Source organism: Rousettus aegyptiacus, unplaced genomic scaffold (genome assembly GCF_014176215.1).
Source record: "Rousettus aegyptiacus isolate mRouAeg1 unplaced genomic scaffold, mRouAeg1.p scaffold_m13_p_7, whole genome shotgun sequence".
In the NCBI taxonomy this organism is placed as follows: domain Eukaryota; kingdom Metazoa; phylum Chordata; class Mammalia; order Chiroptera; family Pteropodidae; genus Rousettus; species Rousettus aegyptiacus.
In genome coordinates this window covers 45501003-45526506 of record NW_023416310.1, presented here as the reverse complement: position 1 = coordinate 45526506, position 25504 = coordinate 45501003, and the positions used below count along the sequence as shown (strand labels likewise).

General features: G+C 42.3%; 1 protein-coding gene across 1 annotated transcript in view; it reads left to right on the top strand.

The window, feature by feature from the left end:
• The window catches only part of TGFA (transforming growth factor alpha), a 92101-nt gene extending 82878 nt beyond the window's left edge, over positions 1 to 9223 (top strand). Inside the window, exons 4-6 of the mRNA XM_016161387.2 lie at positions 339 to 488; positions 3202 to 3311; positions 5188 to 9223. Coding sequence (XP_016016873.1) covers positions 339 to 488; positions 3202 to 3311; positions 5188 to 5195 — 268 coding nt within the window. The 3' untranslated portion in view covers positions 5196 to 9223. The remainder of the gene's footprint in view (positions 1 to 338; positions 489 to 3201; positions 3312 to 5187) is intronic.
• Positions 9224 to 25504: the final 16281 nt, after the last annotated feature.

Sequence of the window (25504 nt, the reverse complement as noted above, 5' to 3'; positions counted from 1 at the left end):
TTTGGTTTTAAAATAACCTGGATTTTTATGATAAATGAATTCAGTGTCATAAATACATTTGCTGCCTCCTCTATTTCCCCAAGAGCTGGCTCGGTAACAATAATAATGAAGTGCTTCTACAGCACCTTTTATCCACACGTGATAAAGCTGATTAGTTATCCTTCGTTCTCTGAGCAAGAGGTGCCTGTGCACGGAAGTGGGAGTGATTTTACTGCCTTGGAGGGGTTCCTTTGGGCTTTCCCGAGGGGTTTGGGTTCCTGCAGCCCAGCCTTCCCTGGGGAGTTGTGGGAACAAGACCTTCTGCCAGGAGACTGTGCTGATGCCCCTTTCTTTTCCAGCTGCCATTCTGGGTACGTTGGAGCGCGCTGTGAGCACGCGGACCTCCTGGCTGTGGTGGCCTCCAGCCAGAAGAAGCAGGCCATCACTGCCTTAGTGGTGGTCTCCATCGTGGCCCTGGCTGGCCTCATCATCACGTGTGTACTGATTCAGTGAGTATTTGCCGTCCTAAGTCGGGTCTCCCACCCCTTGCCCTCCCAGGGACATCTGTAGCTTGCTCAGGTAACAAGGTCACCTCAGCACTATTGCCATGATGCCCAACTGGTGTCAGCTAAGCCAAGAGGAACTTCAGTGACAGCCAAGTCGTGACAGGGCACACACCGTGGGAGGGTCCCGGCAGTGGGTTTATGCCCTGCTGGGAGCCAGTGCAGAACAAAGACTCTCTCTCCCTCCCCATTGTTGGGTTGGAGCTTTCATTTATTCATGCTGGGGACATATGAGTGCTCCAGAGTAAACTGGAAAGAGTTCCCAGTCTCCTTTGGGTGGGAACAGAAGTGCTTCTTCTCTGCAGAAAGCATTTTGCAAATCTTAAAGCCACATAGAAGGCCACTGTTGCTATTATGACAGGCTAATGACAACCCTTCCTCTCTCTTCATTTCTCTGTCCTCTTCATCCCCCAAAATTCGGTTTATGCTTTGCATCTTCCAGGAAGCCTTCCTGAGCCCAGACCAACAGGGACTGTTTTTGGATGTTTCTTGCCCTTCTTTGCTCGCACATATCTTCCAACGAGACTGCTCTGTAAAGGGAGAAACCCCAGGGGTGCATTCCAAGCATCTAGCCAGATTCATTCCCTGGAAATACCTGGAGATGTCTAAGTCACAGAGCAAGCCCTCAGAGAAATTTATACCTAATTAGATATGCCCAAGGAATTCACAGAATAGCTAAAGGCAGCCTGTAGCTTAGTGGATTAACTCATGATGGAGATAGTAAGTGGATGGGTCATTCTGGCAAGAGCTAGAGTAAACAGCTGCGTTTTAATGAAGGAAACCAGACTGTAACCCTCTGAGGTTACCTAGGATTTTGGACGGGTAAATAAAAGTGTTGACAGTAGCCACAACCTGCTCATGTCCTTCTCCTGGAACAGCCAGCTTTAAGTGGGGAGAGATGAGGTCTGAATGGGGCTGGCCTTTCCTCTCCAAGCAGTATCTGTTCCACTCCCTTGTGTCTTGGGAAGATATGTTTGCAGGTATTGGACAAACAGCCCTAGAGTTCAGGCTGAGGCAGAGGTCAGGTTCTGCCACTCATGAAGACCTTCCTTGGGGGGACAGTGGCAGCCTAATGGACCACTGGCTTCAATTTTCATGTCTGGCTAGCATTCTGTGCTTGCTCATCACTTCCATAGTCCTATTTCTATGGCTAAGAGGGTCCTAGAGCCTTAGGAACAGGACTAGGTGCCTACATGGGCCTCCCCAGATAGACTTAAAAGCTAATTTTTACCTGGAAACTAGAACAAACCAGGCTACCTGGACAACCTCTCTTATTCCGAGGGAGGCAACCAGTCCCACCTCTCCTCTGACCTAGCCCATCCTTGCCAGATACCAAATTCAGAATCTCTGAGCCAAAGACTAAGCCCTTGTCCCCATTAGGCTGCTGGTTGCCTGGGTGAGTGACCCCCCTCAGTTATAGAGTTGGTTGGGACCAGCTGATCTCATGCCAGAGAGATCCAGAGGCCTTGATCCCACAGCCCTTGGGATGCTCCCAGTTGAGACATGACTGAGGCAAGCCCACCTGGCTAACTGACTGCCGATAGCAGTCACTGACAGATCCGTAATCAAGGCCTCTAGATCCCTCCAGCATGGGATGAGCTGGTCCCATCCTGGACTGCACAACTCAGCAGGTACTCTTGCCAGGCAGACTGCTATGGCCACCCATGGCAAAAGCAACTTAGGCAGAAATGTTGCAGGACCCCTTCTCAGCTCTGCTGCCCAAAGACTCAGGGGCCCCGGGCACCTTTCCAGGGTTGGGAGGGGGACCGTGAATTGCCACCAGGCACCAAGAGGGAAGGAAGTCCAGCAACAAGCTTGTTTCCTCATCTGTTCTCAGGCTCAGGAGACCCTCCCAACCCATCAACAGATGCATAGATTACAAATCCATTAAGGTTAGAAAGAGTAGAAATAGTCTTCCATGGCATCCCAAGGGAAACATCAGTGTCTCTAGGTAATGAATGACAACTCAGTGCTTCCTTCTCTGACCTTCTTTTGAGTTCTCTGGTTCTTTTTTCATGCTAACTCTGTAAACTGTTCTTTCCTGCCATAGAGGGAGGCAGGAATGTTCATAACTCGAATGCTTCAGGACCCTGAGTAACACACGCTTACCAGGAGGTTGGGTTTGCTGCTGGTCCTCGGGAAAGGATTCAAAGCCACATGACTCATTCTTTCGTCCTTTCCATGGGTCAGTTCAGCCCATCCACGTTCCCTGCTTTGTTGCTAGCAGTGCCTCATGGAAGAACCCCCTCCCAAGCCCTCACAGCCCTTCCAGCCTGAGGTCCTGACAGCAGTTCTGAGACTATTACTACACTTATGCAGTTGCCCAACTGCTGCTTTGTGGAGCAAGCAGCTGGGTGGATGACCAGGCCCCTCTGACAGCCGGGAAAGCTGGAGCCAGGGTGCCCTGAGCAGAGCACCACAAACAGGGCTGGTATTTTGGAGTGGCTAGCTGGTTCTTTTGTTGTTGGCCAGCATTTGCTTTAAAGACCACCACTCAGCAAGGCCCTCTGTTCCCTCCTGTGTCTGTCCCACTGAAGAGCCCCATGGGAAGGCTGGTTTAGAGCCCAGAGCTGCCCTAAAGGCCCCTTAGGAGGAGGATGCACCAGCTGGGCACTCCTGCCAGGCTCCTGCCTAGACCATGTTCTCTGTGCCTTTGCAGCTGCTGCCAGGTCCGAAAACACTGTGAGTGGTGCCGGGCCCTCATCTGCCGGCACGAGAAGCCCAGTGCCCTCCTGAAAGGAAGGACTGCTTGCTGCCACTCAGAAACAGGTAAGGGGCTGATTCGAATAGGGGCCTTTTACACTTGGGAGATACCACTGGGTAGAGAAAATGATCACCCTCTCCAGATCAGAGCAGAAGTTCTTGGAAGAGAAAGAAAGGAGAAAAGGAAGAGGACATTTATCGTACCAAGTCAGGTTTAGTTTATTCTAAGGTATGTTTTACTCAAAAGGGAGCTCTTTTATTCTTCTTGGTGACTGTGACTTTTAACAAGTTACTTAGCCTCTCTGAGCCTCAGTTTTCATACTAAAAAGACATTTTGAAAATTGAGTAAATACTGACAAAGTACCTAGTATAGTATATCACTAATTGTAGACATAAAATAGATGTTTATTTTCTTTCCCTTGAGAAGTCACCTACCATTTTCCATCCATGAAATAAGGGATTTGGCCTATAGAAGGTTTCTAAGGATTCTTTAAACTTAAATCCTGTGACTGTCATTAAGTTTACTATCGTTTATGAATATTTTTCAACATCCACAAAGAAGATTGGATATCTAAATGTAGAGTCAAACCCATATCTCAAGAGCTCTCATCCGAGCATCGTGGAGCCAAATTGCTCCTTTATCCAGACAAGCTCTGAAAGTCTCACATCAACAGTTTTTCTGGAATACTATTTTGACCAAGAAAGCCCATCACAGAAGTTCCTTTCCAAGAAGTAGTGGGTCAGGAGACAGTCACCACACGCTGATCCACCCAGAGGTGTCCTTCCCTGGTAAACACTTGGCATTTCAGAAGCTCAAGGTTTCCTGGAGAGGGTAGGAAGAAAAGCAGCCAGGAAGTTGGAACACTAATGTGGTCATTAAACTTTGTGGTATCTGACCTGGAGGGAACCGAAGGCCCAGGAGCACCATTTATTTGTTCTTTGCGCATGGGTAGTTCTTTTGACTTGGGGAGGATGCTAATCCATTAATCCTCATAATAGCCTTGAGGAGGACTTATGGGTGACGTGGGTAAACTGAGTCTGCTAAAGGCCTGCATGGGTCCCACCATGAGTCCACAGGGGACCTAGGATGAGAATCAGGGCTTTTAATCTAAAGGCCCCACTTACATCTCTTCTACTACCTCTGGGGGACATCCTTTGAGCTAATAATGAAGGTAAATATTTTTATTTTGTCTTTTAGCACTTAAAAATTGTTTAAAACTTTTAGGAAAATTTATAGTAGATTTTTGTACTATTTGTCTGCACTGCAACAGAGTCATTCAGGGTAGAGTAAGTTTCTTAATGTTACTTTTTCTCTACCCACATTAGAAAGGACTTTCGCTTTGAACCTGGGAATGGGTCTGGCCTTCCAGAAAAAAACCACTGAGGCTGAGATGACACATACCTCCCCAACTCCAGAGGAACCATGGGAGGGGCCAGGGTAGGAAGATGTCCAGGCTGACTGGGCTCAGGCGCTGCTGAGAACAGGGTCCAAGCTGCCTCACCACAGCAGCCACAGGGGATGCCCCCAGGGCCACACCCATTGAGAAACAAATGGGTCCCTTCTTGTCTGACCATAGGGGAAGTCATTCTTCCACCAGAGACCTAGACCAGCTTTTAGCTGCCCACTAAACCACAGCTTGTGGGGGAACTGGCCACGGGCTGGGTTGAATCACCTCCAGTTGAATTGAGGCCCACACAACAGAATGCACCCCTATTCTCTTCTGCAACAACTCCTTTCACTTTTAGTCAGCCTTTCCTTGGGTGTTGAAAGCATCGTTTCAGAAGCTGCTGCCCCTGAAGCAGCAGAATTTGTACTCAGACTTGACTGGCCGAGAGAACCTGGTGACGTTGGCTGATGCATCTCCAAGTTTGTCTCAAACCTGTTTTGCCAGCATAGCTGGGGTCTGACCACAGAGCTTAACCTATATTTTCTTCCTTTCAGTGGTCTGAAGAGCCCAGAGGAGTTCAGCCAGGTGGACTGCAGCAGCCCTGATGAAGAAAGGACTTCTTCAGGATGGCCTGGCAAGGGATGCCCGGGGTGTGCTGGCAGACCTTTCTGCTCTACCTGCAATCACCTGTGCAGCCTTTTTGTCTTTGATGGGCCTTCCTTCGAAACTCTGTCAAGAACTCTGTCTGCTTGGGGTTATTCAGTGTAACCTAGAAAAAAACAGTGGACCACGATTTAAAGACTGGTCAGCAAAGAACTGCAAAGGGTGGACTTCATGTTTACCTAGATAAGGTGTGGGCATCTGTCGGCATGTGTATAGTTGTCTTCTGCCATTCATGGATGCCAGGCTGTATTTCTTTTTAATGGGCCATTTCCCCACAAAAGTATGCATCCTGCCTATAACCAGAGATTCCTATAGTTGTTATAGTTTTTTTTCTCATCCATTTATTGGGGAAGAAGGTGGAGAGAGGGTAACTGCTTATTGTTATGTGAAATGCCACGTTTAAAAAGAGCTGTATCTGTCCTCTGTCCATGAGACCAGAAACCAGCCCATTGTCTGCCATATACACATGATGTTGAAGACCCCAAGTCATCACCACCCTTGAAGATAATTTATTTATTAGATGGATGATGGTTTTATTTTTAATCTCTTAAGACAATGTAAAAAGCATACAGCTCTTTCAGACTTCTTCATTAATTATGGATATATTGTTAGCTGCAAAATTATACTGATTAAAAATGTCTGACCTCTTTGGGACAGCTAAGGCTTAAGAAAAGCCACCCAGGAGGTACAGAGATGGAAGCAGAGGATGAGTTGCTGGTGGGAGCAAAAGTCAGGGTTCAAAGGTTGTGCCATTTAAGACACAAAGCAGATAAATGCCCCTGGATACATTCCGGTGGGAAAGTTAGCCAATTCGACAGCATAGATGTCACCTCTGTCAGGGAAGAGAGGAAGAGAGTGCCTGTGTGTGTGTCTACACAGGTTAAATGCAGTAGTTACTGCCCTGCTCCACAATTAAACATCGACTGCCTAGTGAGCCCTCCAAGAGTCTGTTTAGAAATAGAGCATTAGCAGAGAGCCATGGGCATTTGGGGCCACGTCCATGAAAGGGGAACTAGTCATTTAGTTTCCATTTTGTGGGTTCATTTATTTGTTGCTTTATTTTCAAAGGGAGAAACTTAACTTTCCTATTTATTTTCAAGCATGAGGAGAAATATTCCAGTGATTTTTTTTTTCTCATTCAGGATGCTGGTTTTATTAACAAAAACTAACAAATCACCTCTACCATGTGGGTCTTACTTTCCCCTCAGAGAAGGGCAGAATTGTTTTCCTGGGCACCTGGGCCATTCTGACCCATCGTCCTGCCTGTGAGAAGGACTGGTTTCCTCCAACTAGACAGCGGGAGCTCATCCCTAGGATCATTAAAATTTGGAAACAGAATAACCATGAAATAATATGTAAACTCTTTATGTGAGGGAACTCTTCACTAATATTTGGGAAAAAAATTAAAGGTTCAGTACATTACACTCCTTGCATTGTGAAATCGACCTTTAAAATATGTCAAGTTGGCTTGAAATCTCTATCAGGTAATTTTGTCCTCCCCTAGTTCTTCCCCAGTCTGTCTATTTCAATGACTTTTCTCTTCCTTTCTTACAATTGAGACAACTACCTGACCCATGTCTTAAACTTTGGCACTTTTTTGACTCATGCTGTACCCAAAGCACAGAGCAGAAATGGGAGCTGCTCACCGTCCGGCCACCTAACCACGTGATTGACACAGCTCCCACAGTTTAATTACAAAAGAAAATAGGTTTAGGTTTACATTTCTTGGGCCAGTCCTACAGCAACAGGTATGTGGGGCTAAGGCCGACTATAGCATCTCACTCAGAGACCAATCCAATTGACACTGGTTTACAGACCCCAGCTTGCATTCACTTTTCCCACCAGACTCTCCTAAAAGCCTGAGATTCTTTCTGATTTAGACAGATTAATGAAAGTGGAGTAGTGTCAACTGTTTTTAACATGAGGTCACATTTTTACTTTGGGACAATCTTTCCTCAGTCTTTTAGAGACTCTTTGAGATCTGATTGCCTTTAAAGAATATGAACTGATGTGAAGATGTCTTATGGGCTTTCTTCACCTAATAGAAGGCTCAGTGTCCAGTCATTAGGCATCCAAGAGCTTTTGCAGAGGTATGAGAAGATGCGGATGGAAGCAGAGGGAGCCTTCTTGGTTCCCTGTGGGGACTTCATGTTCAGTGGCTGTGAATGCTCTGGTCCTCAGGTCCAGGAAGTCACAGTTACCAGTGCTCCTTCCTTGTGACTGTACAACCATGCAGTGAACAGGCTTGAATGTGTGCTTCACAAGAAGTGCCTATCGGATCAGTTCTCTGTAAACTAGCCGGTCTGAAAAGAGTTGGAAGCAGAGGCTGGAGTCAAGGCAGGCCTGGTTGAACCTTTATCCATGCCCCAGGATATGACGGCCTTGCTTCTTTGGTGATTTCTCTGGAAATCAGATGGCCAACAAGCTTTGGATTCCTGTGCCATTTCATAGCATTGATACTTCTTTAAAATGCCTTTGTAATCCATGTCTGCAGGTTTGTTATGTAATGATTAGGAAATCATTCCCAAGACCTGACCTGATAGGCAGCCACATAGGGGAGCAGGGAACACAGCTGTTTCCAATATCTGTCTCAGGAGAAATGAAAAGACTTTTATTAAGGGAGGAGGCACTTTCACACTGTTTATGGAGCCTGGATTCTCCCACTGTTCTACAGGCCATGACTTCTTTAAATATACTAGCAGGAAACTTTCTTCTAGATGAAAAGATATACAGCAGCCAATCCTGATCTGGAAAACACATCTGGACACACATGAGAGAAAGCAAGATGTGAGCTTGCCATTGTGTGCTAGCAAAGGAGATGGGCAGAATGTCCTCGGAGTTTATTTTCCTGAGACAAGAGAGCGAGGTGGGATTGACACTCCTCCACCTACATTGGTGAGGGAGGGGAAGGTGTGGTTCTAGAGCTTCTTGGGAAACTGTTCTCTGCAGATGGAGGAAAGTGGTGTCTTCAGCCAGGCCTCGCAGGGCCAGATTGTCTCAGTGCACACAGGCAGATGGTTGCTTTTCCAGGCAATTTTGGCAAAAAGGGGTCAACCAGCCTCCAGCGCTGCTCAGGGGACCCTGACCCATTATTTTCCCTTAGTAGGATCTGGATTTTTATTTCTCCCAACCTGCTCAGTGAGGACAGGGGATGATTTAAAAGCCCAAGGCCAAAGGGGACATCACAGAAACAGGCAAACTTCTATGTTCGTTCTTAATGTTCTTACACAAGACCTGTTCTCTGTACTCCCTGATTTTACCAGGCTTTCCGAAAGATCTAGTAGTAAGCACACACGGTACTGAAAAGTGACCCCTCTTTCTAGTGTAATAAGTGAAGCGTTAAACTTTTCATTATCTTTATTATAACAAACCTGATGCTTTTTTTTTTTTAGAACTTGTTACTCTGACTTCTGTATATGTTGCACTGAAAAGGTTAATATTTAATGTTTTAATTTATTTTGTGTGGTAAGTTAATTTTGATTTCTGTACTGCATTAATGTGATTAGCGTTTCTTTTCCTTGATATCTGAATTATACATATTTAAAGAGTAGTGAGCGATGTAAAATACAGTTGTGTTTTCCAGTAATATGCATTGTTATTCAGTTGTACTGTACCTTGTTTGGAAGGATGAAGGAATGAACTCTTTTTCCTAAATTAAGACTGGATCTTTTCTTTTGTGAGATTGGGATATTGCTGAAGGAAATTAAAATTTTTCTCCGCAAATGTGAATAATTAGGAAAAATTAGATGTTCCTTTTCAAAATGTAGGACTCCTAAAATGAACCACAGTTGATCCCTGTCTCCTTGAAGAAACAAAATTCTCTGAAGTTCTTCTCAGAATATAATATTTCATCTACTGTGTGTCCAACGATAAGCTAACTAATGTATAGGAAAATGAAAATACAATCTCTGCCCCAAAGAAATTGAGATCTGCTGGGAAGACAGACTGACATACAGAAAATTCTGGACTAATTCTAGACAAAACACAAATAAACCATGAAATTGTAAGGTAGAGATTATGCATTAATTGCTATAATTCTTAAAGTGTGGTCCCCAGACCAGCAGTATCAGTATCATCTGGGAACTTATCAGGAATGCAAAGTTTCAGGCCCCACCCCAGACTTGTTAAACTCTAGAGGTGCCCGATGCACCCTCCAACACCCAGGTGATTCTGATACATGCTCAAGTTTGAGAACCACTGTGCTGTAAGACTCAGTGAAGAGCAAATTAGTGTAGGGCTACAGTTTTTAGGAAAAGTTTTATAGAAGCAGGGAAAGTGAAACTTAACACAATTTACCCCTCAGCAATCAAAGGTAATAGACATCAGGAAGTATGGTCTTAAATAAAGATGAGTGTTTATTCGGATCTTCTCTGTTCAGCCAAGTTGAAGGAAAAAAAAAAAGTCCTCTCCATCTCTAGCCACACCCCCACTCACCTGTCCCCTACTGCCCAGTTTCTAACTAAAGAATTGTTCTAAAACTGTCAACCCAGTTCTCATAAGCCTCGCTGCACTCCAATTCCCATGGTTAAGCCTCTGTACTTCTAATCCATGTGTGTACCTCACATGTGCAACATATGAGGAGCTCAGTGAAATAGTTGCTGACTGGCGTGAGAACTTAGTTTCCAAGGAAGGTTCAGCTCTCTATAGCCAGGAATGAGTGTGTGGAGACCGTTGTCCAGGCCCCACAGGGCTTGGGATCGGCCTAACTTGCAGGAAGATGGACACCCAGACACCTTTTTGTCCTGAGTTTCTTTGCCTCTGTTCCTCAACAGAGTCTTTACCCACCTCTTAGGAGAAAGAAGGCAAGACCTCTCTACACCCATACTTGGTGTACCCCCTCATGACCCTATTCAGTCTTCAGGGATATCTCCTGACCTTACTACTAACCCAGGGAGATTTCTATTCATCCATCCTATTTCTTTTCCTCCTCCCCAATTTTCAAGCCCTCTTCCTCTCAAGACTGCCTGCCTGCAGTGGCTGTCCCTTGTCCTAGTTAGGTACACTGAACTGTTTGGGGTGTTGAGGGACACATCCCAGGAAAAATGACCTATGAACTTTGAGTCAAGCCAGACCTCCTAGGTGACCTGCAGTTGCCAACTTGAATATATGTTCTAGACTGTTTGAGCCTAGTCTTTCTGGGTACTGTTGGCTCAAACTTCAGAGTCCTGATTTGCCTGGTTTCTGTATGCCCTGACTCCTGCCAGGCCCAGTTTGGGGGCGTGTGAGTGTGACCTAGCCTCGCCTCCTCTCTAGCTCTGAGCTCTTTGCCCTGCATCCACCTGGCACCAGCACTCTGTCTCCTGAAGCTCCCTCTTCCATATTTGCCCTCTGCAGGACTTGCTACTTACGGCAGGCCCTGAGGTTTCCGCCGTGACCCTTCACCTCCAAAAAGGACAAGCCCATGGTCATAAAAGCTGGATCTAGAAATTCTTATTCCGCTGGACTGGTGGCTCTCACCCTTGTTCACCTGAATTCTAGAATCTGTGAGTAGATTCTAGGCACTTAAATATTTTCAATTATAGTCAATATATAATATTAGTTTCAGGTGTATAACAGTGATTAGATGTTTATGTAACATGAAACAATCGCCCCAATAAGTCTAGTATCCACCTGGCACCATAGTCATTACAATATTATTGACTATATTCTCTATGCTGTACTTTTTATTCCCATGACTATTTGTATAACCCTGAGCAATTTTTTTTTCTGAGCTCTTTTTAAAATTTCTCCTAGTGATTCTTATACAGTCCCTTCTGCTCTTTGAAAAACACAAGGCCCCAGGGAGCAGATGTCATGGGAGAGTTTTGATGCCTGGAGCTGAGAGTGCCTGGTACCCACCCAGGGCATCTCGCCCTGGTCGCTACTTAAGTATCCTTAATATCCAGCAGAGAAAGGAGGCTTGGGCCTCCTTTCAGGTGGGATCATCTAAGGCAGAGTAGTGAAAAAACACCTGTGGGACACGGGCCCGTGAGGAGTACCCCATGGCTGGCACTTGAAGTCATGCACAAGTGGGCCATGGTTTTTCAGGAGCAACTGGGAATAAGAACATAGCAACATTTATGCTGAAAGAGAAACAGGATTGAGATGGGGAAAGGCCTCTTTTCAGAGGCATTTTCTCCAATGGAAGCTTCAAGCCCTGACGCGCAGCCGGCACAGGTGCCCTGCTGCCATGCAATCCTCCATGGCAAGTTCAAGTCCTGTGGCAGAGCCCACCTCAGGAGGGCGAGGGATGCAGTTGAACGCTTGGCAAGGGAACAGCTTCATTGACCTGGGGCTGGTCTGCCCTGCGCATCCTAGAGGGGCATTCTCTCGACGTCTGGATATGGGACATCCCAGAAGGACTGTGCTGTGAGGAGCCGGCATCACTTAACCCCAGTCCCACCAGGACAGGGCAAGCACCACAACCCCCCCTACGGCATGACTCTCCCACCTACCTTTGTGAAGAAACTCCCAACCAGAGCACAGGGTTCTGGGCCCCAGTGGTAGAAGGAGTCCCAGAAGCGAAGATCTGGGGTCGGCTACAGCTCAGGTTCCCCTGTGTGTTACATGGGTTGCTACCGATTCTCTGAGCCTCTGGGACCTTTTTAACTCTTGCCTGTTTAGCTAAGGAAGTTGAGATAAAGCTTAAAAACTACCCACTTACACAGCCCGATTCTTGAAATTAAAAATCTAGTGTGATTCTAAATGCCATTAATATATATTGCCCATGGGAGGCCTCCAGTGACTTTCATGAGAAATACTTTCAAAGAGTCAATGGTGAATAGGGCTACAACCAGAGGGTCATGGTTCCAGGACACCACTTTTAGAAGTGTTTAGAAACCCAGAGGAATGAGGAAATTTGTCCTCGAACAAAGAGGTATCAGTCTGGCCTTAAGCAGCAGGGCCAGGAGGCAAATAGGTTTTCAGCTCCATGGAGGGTCTTTTTCATCATCAGAGCCACCTCCTGGCCCTGGCAGACTCCTAGGTCTGTGCACTTCCTAACACCAAAATGATCAAGCAGAAGCCGAATGACTTCCAGGGGCACAGGAGGTCCCCTGGTGAACTGGTATGTGAGCCAGAAAACCTCTGGGGGCCCATCCACCTCTAGTATTCTGGTCACGTCTCCTGCCCATGAGTCCATGGGTTACCCCAGTGCTCCAAGCCTGTACCTCCCACAGTGCCATTCTGGAACAGTCTTTGTGAGCCCAGAGTTGAGCCTCTGTCCTTCTCCTTTTTCTGCTCTGGGTCCTGTGGCCTCCCAGAGCTTCACAGAGATGGAAGAGCTTCTCACCCAGCCTGCTTCTCTCCACCTGTTGGCATTGGAGCCTCTTTAGGAGGCTCCCTATACAGGAACCACAGCCTGAATGACTCCAGAGAGGGCCTTTCCTGGTTTTCTCCATCCCCAAATCCACTGTGTTCTGTGTCTGGTACCTGACCCCTGTGTATGTCTTCCCCAGGGCTCGCTTGTTATCTGGCTTCAGATTCAACCGGTGGGAGGCTCTGGAGGAGAGAAGAGGTATTTCAGCCTCACTCTCACCCTGCTCTAATACTGTGTCTGAGCAATCACACCCCCAGCACTAGGCTCTCAGGACCTTCCTCTCCAGCTCCAGCTCTCAGCACACTTCATTTAGAGTCAATGGTGAATAGGGCTACAACCAGAGGGTCATGGTTCCAGGACACCACTTTTAGAAGTGTTTAGAAACCCAGAGGAATGAGGAAATTTGTCCTCTCACTCCCCTCACTCCCCTGTTCCCTTTATTTGTGGGGAGGAGGGTGCTGTCACGGCTTCCCACATTTACTAGTTTAACTCTGTCAATCTTCCCCACCCACTCCCAGCTCTTTAATTTCCAGGAATGATTAAGCAGAAGCTAAAAATTAAAAATGCCTCAGGAGAGAATCTGGTCATCTGAATTAGTACAACTATTTGATGAAAGCATGAGTGCCCACGAGTATATCCGAATCTGGGCTGAGAGGTAGACACTGATGAATGGGAGTGCATAGACCCCTTCCGAAGGGGGCGGTCACTTCTCAGTTCCAGCCTGTGTTAGATATCCAGGAGGGTGGCCAGATTGTTCAGTTTTTTAAGAGAAGCAGGAAATCTTGATTTTTTTTCATAAAGTATCTCTACTCATAAATGCGGCTTAAGATTATAAGCCAGTCTGTGTGGCCCCAGCAAAATCTGTCCGCAGGTTACCATCCATTTGCAGCCTCCACTCTCAAGCTATTTGCTTGTCTCTAGCTCTGCCGGGCCCTTTTACAACTCTCTGCCTTCAAAGTTCTCTCTTCTTGGAATGGCTTTTCTTCTTCTTTGTCTGAGCATTCCTCTGTTCCTTTAAGAAAAGGCTCACACCTCACTCTCTCTGAAGCCTTCCTGGAGCCCCCCTGCAGAGCCTTCCCAACACACCCAAAGCACATACTTCCCAAATTGATCTACAGATTCAAAGCAATCCCTATCTGAATATCAGCTGAACCTTTGTAGAAACTAATGAGCTGATTCTAAAACGCATATGGAATTGCAAAGGATCCAGAAGAGGCAAAACAAAGGGGAACAAAGGAGGAGGACATATGTTTCCTGATTTCAAAACTTACTACAAAGCAATGGTAACCAAGGATCAATGGAACAGAATTGAAAGTTCAAAAACAAAGCCATACATCTATGGCTAACTGACCTTTGACAAGGGTGCCAAGACAATGCAGTTGGTAAAGGGTAGTCTTTTCAATAAATGGTGCTGGGACAACTATATATTTACCTGCAAAAAAAAGAAGTTGGACCCCTATCTCATACCATATATAACAATTCAAAATAGATCATAGACCTAAATATAAAAACTAAAACTATAAATTTCTTAGAATAAAACAGAAGTAAACCTTGCGACCTTGGATCAGGCAATGGTTCTTAGGTAAGACACCAAAAACAAGCAACATTAAAAAAATAGATAAATTGGGTTTCATCATAATTAAAGTCTTTGTGCATAAAAGAACACCATCAAGAAAATAAAAAGAATCCACAGAATAAAAGAAAATATTTTGGAATCATATATCCCATAAAAGTAAAGTATCTGGAATATATAAAGAACTCGTAACTCAATAGACAACCCAATTAAAAACTGGACAAAGGATTTGAATAAATCTCTCTCCAAAGATATACAAATGACCAACATGCCGAAGAGATGCTCAACATCAATCATCAGAGAAATGCAAATAAAACCACAGTGAGATATTTCTTCATGCCAACTAAGAAGGTTAAAATCAAAAAGTCAGGTAATAACAAGTGTTGATGAGGAAGTAAGGGAATTGAAATACTCATACATTGCTGGTATGATGTAAAATGATGTAACCAATTTGGAAACAGCTTAGCAGTTTCTCAAATGACTAACCATATAGTTACTATATGACTCAAAAATTCTGCTTCTAGGCATAAACATAAAAGAAATAAAAATATATGTCTACACAAAAACTTGTGCATGGATGTTCATAGCAGCATTACTCATAATAGCTAAAAAGTAGGGGGGAAAAACAAATGTCCATCAAATAACAATGGATTTTTAAAAATCTGATATATCCATATTATGGATTATTATTTGGCTAAAAGAAAAAGAAAGAGGTGGGGGAGAGGGAGGGAAGGGGAGAGAGAGAGAGAGAGAGAGAGAGAGAGAGAGAGAGAGAGAGAGAGAGAGAAATGAAGTCCTGGGATGTGCTATAACATGAACGAATCTTGAAAACATATTAAGCGAAAGAAGCCAGTCACAATAGATCACATATTGCATGATTCTATTGACATAAAATATCTAATGTCTAAAATAGGCATATCCATAGATTAGTTCTTGTCAGGGGATGGGAGAGAAGAGAAGAGAGTGTCTGCTAAAGGATACAGGGTTTCTTTTGGGGATGTTGAAAGTGTTCTAAAATTAAGTAGTGGTAATGGTTGCATGACTTAGTGAGTATACTAAAAACTACTGAATTATACTTAAAAAGGGTAAGTTTCATGGTATATCAAATACATTTCAATAAAGCTATTACTAAAACAAAATGACAACTAAAGACCTCATTCCATAGGAAAGGAAAAACAATTAGATGAAAAAAAATCACTGACCTAAAGAAGTAGACTGGGATTTTGATTGTTTTTGTTTCAACAAAATATACATTTGCTGAAAATGGTGTTGCTCAGCATCATGAAAACAGGGCTTAAAACACTCAGTACAAGTTACATGGGAACAATTAAATAATCGGTGATATTTTTCTTATAACCAATGAGAATATAGATCTGAATAATATCATATGGCTAATTAATTCATGTTGTTTGTTTTCGATTTTTGGTTTTTAACATGAGAAAAGAATTTTTGGACATGTGCTCATGTTAGACAACATTGGAGAATAAGTTATTTTGCTTTGAGAATATTCTTGAAAAGTTTAATGTAGACAGGCCATAATTAGTATAACCACAAACAGTGCTGTTTGTGATGTTAACATGGGACTTCTGATGAAACTTCCATGGTGGCATCATTCAGTTAGGAAATAATTTAAATTCATTGTGTCATTCCACAGGAACGTCTTTGTTGCTAAAACACTAAAAGGAGATCACACGGTAAATATAGTAATTAACTCTATATACTAAATTCCTACTCTGGATTGACCCAAACAGTTCTATGAACAATGGTTTGGCTGCACCACACAGCATGCTGCTGTGCTACACAGAGGTTATGTGACTAACTAGTGTCTTGATGCAAATGTAATTTTTTTTAACTAAGGGCAGGGAAAATCACATTGTTTATGTCATCTGAGGAAACGTCGCAAAGGGCAATATTATATCTTTTTGCGGCTAAGTTGTATTCCATTGTATGTATGTGCCACATCTTTATCCAATCATTGGTCGAAGGACACTTAGGTTGTTTCCATGTCTTAGCTATTGTGAATAACACTGCAATGAACATAGGGGTGCCTATTCATTCTTAATCGATATTGTCAGGACAGTTTCCAAATAAATTGCAGTCATTCAAACTTCTATCACAGAAAGAGTGCACATTTTCTGCATTCTAGTCAACCCTAGATACAATAAGCCTTTTTTACTTTTGCTGGTCTGGTACCTGAAAATATATGATATTTTAATTTGTATTTTCCTGACAATTCATATGATTGAGCATCTTGTCAGATGATAATTGGCCATTTGGATTTCCTCATCTCTGAATTATATTCTTTAATCATTTTTAATTGGCTTGTTTTTCTTTTCCTTATACCTTTAGATATTTAAGTTCAAGTGTATTATAAGAAAAAGTATCACAACCAATCCCAGGGCACATCCCAGGACTGCAAGAATGAGGGACAGCTAAAAATACATTATGATAAGTCAAATAAGACAAACCATATGTTTGAGTCTATTTGGTAAAATATTTGATAAAACCCAATCCCCATTTCCAATGAAAAATATAAAATCTTCTAGTAGGAACAGAGGCCACCATCTTAATAGTATTATCTTTTCAAGTCAATAGCCATTATTATTCTTAATAGAGAAACACTAAATTGTTCATTTTAAAAATCAAGAACTTTTCACTATCGTCACAGTTACTCAGAATTATTTGGAAAGATCTGTCTAGTACAATAGACATGAAACAGAAGTTAAAAATATAGGACAAGAGAAATATTATAATGATTTAATCGCACACTTAGAAAACTCTAACAAAGCAACTGGAATTTTTGCAATTAAAGAGTTCAGTATATTGATTATATATAATATAAATTATTTAATAATTGATAATATTCCAGCTCTCAGCTTGTGTCATTTCCTCAGAAAGTCCTCCTTTACCCATCCTGGCCAGCCTAAAGGTGTTTTGTTTTGCTCATAATGTGTTATGATATCTTATTCCATTTCTTTAGTGTTCTTATTCCAGACCATGCCTATATGTTCATTGGGGTGACTATCTAATTAATGTTGGTCTCCCCCACAGCATTACATGCTCCATGAGTGCACGATGTACCTGTCTTTGCACACCGTTAGAATCCCAGAGTCTCGCATAGACCCTAACACATAAGAGCTATTCAACAAAATTTATGGCATGAAATCCTAGGGGGATCTTGTTAACAATAGAAACATAAAATATCTGGAAATGACTTTAAGAAATATGCAGAGTGTGTATAAAGAAATTTAAATTTTAGTCAAATATATTTTTAAACAGAGAGAGATTATGGTCCTGATTTGAAAAAAAGTAATATTGTAAATTTATGTCTCCCCAATGTAGAACAGATTTGATGCAATTTTAATCAATATCCCAATCGGAATTTTTGGTAAGAGAAATTTACTAAGTTTTATATGGTAAAAATGGCAAAGAAAATTTAGAAAAATAAGGATAGAAGTAAAATTATAATGAACTTTAAAACTCATGTTATTTTATTTATCAGCTTTATAATAAGTAAGAATAAAAGAAGCAATGCAACAACATACATGCATGTGTATAATATATACATTTATTACTTTAACAACTTAATGGTAGAGTAGTATGAAATAGTAAGGTGAAGAAATCAATTGAAACAAAGGATTTGAGATCAACAAATGGAGCTTAAAATTGATTATTTTATTTTTTAAATAAATGTTTTTATTTAAGTTAGTTTCAGGTATACAGTACATTGGTTAGACATCTACAATATTCCTGAAATGATCCCCCCAATTGCTCCCTCCCTCCCCTGGCCCTCCATTTAGCCATCATATTAATGCTAACTACATTCTCTCTTCCATGCTCCCCATGCCCAACTATCGACTACTAATTTTTACTTCTTTAACCCTTCACCCCATTCTCCCAGCCTCCCAAGCCTCCTCCCCAAATTTTCCACTATGAAAAACTGATTATTTTAGATCCTCACCTTATATACTGAACTTCGATAGGTTAAGAAGTGAGATATAAAAAATTCAAAATATGGGAAAGAAAAAAATCTGTGAAAGGGGGCACTTTCTCAACTTAGAAGTGATAAAAATATCACACTTTCCTATGTACAAAAGGAAAATATCTTTCTTAAGAAAATCCTATAAATTAGTTGAAAAGTGTAAAGACTGGAAAAGACAAATGGCAAAGATTATGAATACTCACTAAAAGAAATTACTATTAGTGAACAAACATAAGAAAAGTTCAACCTTACTGACAGAAATACAAATTAAAACTGGATCCCATTTTAACCCCTACAAAATTAGCAAAGATTAAAAATAATAAGGCCCAGTGCTGATGAGGGTGTGATGAAAATGGCTTCTCATATATCTGCAGTAGGAATATAAATGGATAAAATTCTTTTGGAAAGAAAATATCAAGAGCATAAAATATGATTTTTTGATTTGTCATTCCACTGCCAAAAGCTAATTCCCAAAGATTTAAAAGATCTTTTCTTCAGAAAGCTATTCATCATGTTTTTTAATTGAGTAGAAATCAAAGATAACTTCAATGTCCAATATGCCGTATCACTCAGTGGACTAAAAGGCAAACATTTAAAATATTTACTCCCAGGGAGCAGAAGGGAAAAAGCTTGCTCGATCTTGATTTTCAGTACGAATACAGACCATGAAAGTGGAGCCCCATGAAAAAAAAAAAGAAAGAAAAATATTTACGAAGATTATTTAATGATATGGAAAAGTATTTATCATTTAATGTAAGGAAAAAATTAAGATGCAGAACTGTATGTACAGTATGACAATTAGGTTAAAACAAGAAAATTCTGTAGTTTAAAGAAACACAAACCAAGTAATAGTGACTGTCAGGACTTTCTTTTAGATGTTATAATTTTTGCTATCATTTCCTTTGTTTTATTAACAATTATAATAGAAAGATAACTGATACTTAAGTGATTATGCTTAAAAGTGGGCTCAATATTTTATTTTACAGTTAATTCCTACAAATATGTTTTCATGGTTCAAGTACACGGGTTTGTGATTAAGTCCTGGCTCTAGCACTGTGGACTTTGGGCAGGTAACTTAACTTCTCTGGCCTTCAGTTTCCTCATTATTAAAATAAGAGTGTTTATTATACCTAACTAGGGAGGTTTTGTGAGGCTTAAATGAGTTAATGTATAAAAGCTCTTAGCCTGAAGATTGGCACATAGCAAATGCTCAATAAACAGCTATTGTATTAATTATTATTAGCAATACAAACAATCTACCTTACATTTCTGTTCGTCTTGTTGTTTTCACCCTCATTGATCTCTGGGAATCATGGGTACATACACACAAAGCAAGATGTCACTCAACGCAGGTGTGTTGTGAATGATCACTGAAGCGGGTTCCCACTACCATGTCAAGTGTCCGTTAAGAGAACACAGTAAAGACGAGGGGAGCCAAGTGTTCTCAGGGGAGCTGGGCCAGCCAGGTTTCATCATGCCAGCTGCCTGGGAAATGCATTCAGACCTGTGCCCAGCGACTCAGCAGTCATTGCACAAGGCACAGGGAACACACCCTCGGGGAGACGCACATAGTCACAAAGCAGGTATAGTGTGTCTGCCGGGCCCCCCACCTGTAAACCAGAGGGCAGTGAGAGGTGACAGACAGAAAGATGAGACTCAGAGGCCATGTTACAACCTTGTTTTTGAGGGACTCAATAGGCCCCACTCACACACACACCTTCTAGGTGGCCCCTGGTGAGGACTGCTAGAGGGTCTTGCAGTGCTAATTGACTAACCGGCGGAGATTACTGCTCAGAGAGTGTTTTGAGTTGCCCTTCCAGGACTGGGCATGGATATGCCTGGATCCTTTCCTCCACGCCTAGCCCAGCCTCCTGAGAGTAACAGCAAGAGTGTTGCAACGGGAGCTTCTTACAGACTCCCAGATGCCCTACAGAACCCAAGAGCACATGTGGCTTACACGTAAGAAGGGCTCAATATTTATTTAATTAAACTTTCCTCAAAGGAATCACACTCAGGGCATGACTTAAGTTTGATTTTAGTTCCACTTAATGACCTGCAGTCAGTGGTTTAGCCTTGGTCCTCTTAGATTTCTCTCTCTACCAGTTTTACCTTTTCCTATCACTTCCTACTCTGCTCCCAAGGGTGGGATGCAGGCATTCGACCACTGTAGCATGAGAGGTGACATTTCAACCTAATATACGGGAAGCAAACAGAGCAACCAGCCAAGGTCCAGAAAGTACTTTTATTCTGACAGAATTAGAATATTTAAGTTACATGAGACATGACCCTGGCACTGGATTTAGACATCACCATTTGAAAATCAGTTTGCAGAGAACTTTGAATGAGGAGAGGGCAATGCTTACAATCTAATGTCAGGAAAGAACATAAGAGGGGAAAAGACTAAGGAAAAAGATTAAAAATTAGTGCTTTTCTGTATAGCAGGACGTGGTTTTTATTTCTTTATGCTTTCCTGCATTTTTATAGTGTGCTTTTTCATCTCATTTTCATGTTTCGCACCTAGGCCAGAAGTCATTATCTGTCCTTCAAAAGCCCAAGCTCCTGTCTTCATCTCCCTGCATCTTTACCCACTCCCTCTGCACTCCTAACCCCAAATGGCTCCATCCTGAGGTTGTGCTTCCAGATGTGTGTCCCTGTAATGCACATGCTTAGCAAGCAAAGGGATACATCAAAAAAAGTTAATCATATTTCTGGCTTCTCTTGAGAAATCAGAAGACCTGTCATATTGCTCCAAGATTTCCATATGGTGACAATCACTTGGTGCTTTCTATGGCCATCCCCTTTAAATGGATCCCTTTTACAGTTCCACATCCCCCAATACAGACTATTGTCTCTCCAACTTCAAAGCTGAGAATTAGATGGTTAATTTTTCAGTAGAGAACTGTTTTTCTTTTCCATTCCCGCTAAGAAAATGAAAGGTAAACCAAGAGGTCAACCTGCATCAAGAAATTAAAGAGCACCTTTCCTCATGAAATAAAGACTATTTCTACGTGTTTAATGAACTAACACAAGCCTGTTTTGTTCATTTACATCAGTTACCTGACCTCGAACCGAGATGGTGGCCAAGATGCCTTTCCAACTTGGATGTTCGTGATTTCTGGATGTGTGGGCACTCTAACATAAAATGAGAATGAAAGAGAAGCTCTGACCCATGTCCTAGCTCCTGATCCCCCACTTTTTCATCAGGCCAGGCTTTAGATTTGGTACTAATATACCCTGTAGGCTGCAGGTTTGACCTTGAGAAAATCAGAGAAACAAACAGTACCCACTATGACCCCAGTTCAGCAAGCCAAGAGACAGCCATCCCACCTGCACTGGGCTGTGTCCCATATGCATAATACTTTGGGCTGCAAGTAACTGAAGACCCAACTGCAAGTGACCTAAATGAAGTGAGCAGCAGCTTTCCCAAGCATGTGAGAAGATGAACGAATAGCACCACTGCAGCAAGAATGAGGAATGACAGCTGGGTGGATGATTCATGGCATTTTCCACATTGCCTACACACACTTCAAGGCCCACCTCAAATTCTGCCTCTGGTACTCCACTCCTTTGAACCAACAAGGCTGATGGCTTGGATGTCTTCTTTGTAGTAACTCAGACTTGTATTTCTTAAATATGTTTGGCACAAACAAAGTCAATTCTCACATAACAGATTAATGGATGGATGGATAAATGAATACATGAATGAATAGTTATATGATTAAATAGACAGCAGGAGGATGTGACTGAAGGAAGCCTGCAGGCCAATGCATTCATTCAGGAAAGGGAGAAAGGACTTAGACTAAAACCAGAGATAATAAGGATTTAAAAATGGATATTTTAGAGATATTTGGTAAGATCAAGTCACTGGTGGCATGGGGAGGAATTGAGAGGAAATGACAATACCTCAGTTTTCTAGCTTGGACTCTAATTCTGTTCATGAGAAAGAAATCATGGGCTCCCGGGGCCTTGACTGTATCTTCATCTTACTGCTGTTGCTCACTAATGCTTTGGGTACAAGAGGAATCTCTAGGGAACAGAATAAAGAACTCAGTAATGAGATTAGAGTCAAGATTGTGGCAATGGGGCAGAGACAGAGCACATGCAAGTAGGGCTGATATTTGGGTTATACAAGATCCCTGGAAACTCCCTGCATGCAAAACACTTTGCTTCAGGTCCCATGGAGAGAAGGGAGCTCTTAGTTGCTGGGCTTGGCTTCTGTCAACTTAATTCTGGTGCCAGCGTCAACATCCAGGCAGAGGACACAGCTCCATAAATGAGCCCTGCAAAGCACTGAGGTCACATGCTGCTGATGAGGGACGGCTGCAAAGTGGGTTGGAAAGAGCCCTAAACTTTAAATGAAATCAAATTGACCTGACCACTGTATTTTAAGTTTCTCTAGCTTAAATAAAAGGAACACAGGTATTAGAAGATAGTGCTGCATGATTTGAAGTATTGGAGGAACTGCACCAAAATTATGTCCATTTGAGTCAAAATGTCTCTAAGATAAACGGAAATGTTGACAAGAACAGACACTTATAATCGTTTTCTTATGCTGAATAAATCCCATCTATGGGAATTTAAGCTGGTCCACGTTCCTGACAGAATGACTACACATTCCGAAATGCAAGGCTTTCCTACTTTCCATTGCCCCTTTAAGTCTTCTATTCTCTGGTCTAAACAATTTGTATTCATTTTGCTTTCCTAAACCCATTCTTTTAATCATTTTTGCTCATTTCTGTGGTTTGTTTCCTGTTTCTCTTCTGTGGCACTCCCAAATTGCTTTAGCAAGGTGTTAGGGGCCCAAGCCATGCCCAACATAGTGAGGAAAGAGCCATACATTTTCCTGTCATTCTTAATTTTTCCTTGGAAAATAGGAAAAGGATGCAGGAAGGCATCTTGCAGAAGTATAATGGGGCAATAACATATGCTCAACTTCACTAATAAAGACATGCAAATTAAAATGTGACATTCACCTCAGATTAGCAAAGATAAAAATGCTTCTTGACATTCAGCATTAATGAGGGATTTTTCCAGTTCTATTGGAATATAATTTGGAACAAACTTTATGACAGGGAGGGAATAACTTGACAGTTGTACATAATTTTAAGACATGTAATCACTGTCACTCATCTATTTCACTTTTGTGAATTTATCTTTCAGAAATGTTAGCACAAATGTGTGAAGATATGAAAAAATATATGGACTATTTATTGTTTGTAGTAGGAAAAAATGGAAACAATCTAAACATCCAATAATAGAGATGGGTTAAATAATGGTACAGACACAATAGAGTTCTATGCAGCCTTTAAAAAGTACAATGCAGATCCTAAACTAGAGCTGGAAGGATGCTTAGGATATTTTGTTAAATGAAAATAAATTTCAAAATTATAAATAAAGCATGGGTTCATTTTTAATAATCTATGTGCATATACATGTAGAATTAGATATACATGTATTATGTACACATATGATGAAACACTATGAAACAGTGGTTCTTAAAGTGGGGTCCCCACACCAGCAGCATAAGCATCATTAGAGAATTATTAGACATGCAAATTTTGGGGCAACACCCCAGCCCAGCTGAATCTGAATCTCTAGGGCTGAGGCCAGCGATCTGATTTATAAGCCCTCCAGGTGATTCTGATGCTCACTAAATATGAGCATCGCTGCTCCAGAAAGAGCATTTATCTGAGGTGGAGAAAGAAGAGATATAGCTTAGGGGAAATTTTCTACTCATTTATTCACTTCTGTCTGGTTGAAAAAAAAAATTATATTAAGGAATGCTAATCAAAGTCACATGCACATCTTATTGGGCTGTGTATGCTAACTTTTCAGTTAAGTCTACTTCTGTGTTCTACTTGAGGAAAATCCAACATGGGAAAATTCAGATTTGTGAAGCAAATAAGGTAGAGAGATACTTCTAACTCCTAACAGTTTGACATCCCCAGAATGAAGTAAAACAAACACATACATCAGGAATTGAACTTGGCTCTGCTGTATGAGCTGAGCAAAGAACTCACATTCTGAGCCTTGGCTGTTTCATCTATCGCTGAGGAAGACATAACCTGTCTCCTCACAGGTCATGAGGAAGAACGGTTGATACACAGAAAGCACAGTAATTGTCATATCAGTACCAAGGTTTTTTAAAGCATCAAAGTGCCCTCAACAACATGATCAACTTGCTCAGTTTTACAGAAAAAAAAAAAAAAAAAAACATTCTTGCAAAAAATCATTCCAGAATGAGTCTCCTAGAAGAAACAGCTCTGCCAGAGAGCCTTGACACATGCCTGCCCAGATCACTTTTACTACTGGAGTGTGTGAAATTTGTTTAGCCATTGAATAAGTGCAAATAATTTCTTTCCACTTATTCCCAAGCCCTCCCGCCCGTCTGCCTCAAGCCTGCTTTGTGTGATGTGTCTCTTTTATGGTCTGTGAAAGGTTGTCCTCTTGTCTCTCTCACCTCCCGGCCTTCAGACAACAAAGCAGCCTTTTCTATTTATACAAAGTGCTTGTTGCTTTCTTGATCCATGAGAAAACGTGGAGTAGAAGAACAATAATGTGCTGCTTCTTTCTGTTCCAATAAAAAAGAGTTATGAAACAGAAGCCTGGGGCCAAAGCAGGCTCCCTGTAGTATGTTTTGACAAAGAAGTCATTTCTGTACACACAGGTCCCTGGGCAGATGGCAGTAAATGAGTCCACGTGGCACTGATCATGGAGGTTCCTGCTCTGTCGATGGGATCCTTGTCTCTGGACCCAGCTAGGTACCTAGAGTATCAGGCAGGACTCTGGCCTTCCATTCAGAACTCACCCCCATTGAAGAAGGGTGTGAAGTGTTGCCTGTAGCTGCATGGGATTGGAGGCCCTAGGGCTGGCCTCAGCTCCCAGCCTGCCCACCAGTGCTGCAAAAGTGTCTGTCTAGCTACAGGGAAGCTGTTGGGACAAATACAGGTGGATTCTCAGTTTTCCGCCACTGACAAGGTCTGGGAAGAAGTCCAGGAATTGGCTTTTGCTTAACTTCTCTGGATGATCTAATGGTTAGCCAAATTTAGCAAGCTGTCTTAGAGCCACCTAAAATGTTTCTCTGTCTGTGAAACCCTGACTCTCCTAGGCACAACTGGTGTAACCAACCACCTCAGTCTTCTGTCCATTCTTACAGGGCCTGTAAGGGACCCTATATCAATATGAAACCAATTATTCCCCTTACACATTTCTCATCCCCCAAACGTGAGCAGGGGTTGAGTCAACTGTGTTCAACTCCAAACTTGGCCATTTACTGACCTATGTTCCTGAGAAGCTGACATAAGCATTTGAGCCTCAGTTTTCTCTGCTGTAAAATGATCATTCTTCTCTCTTACC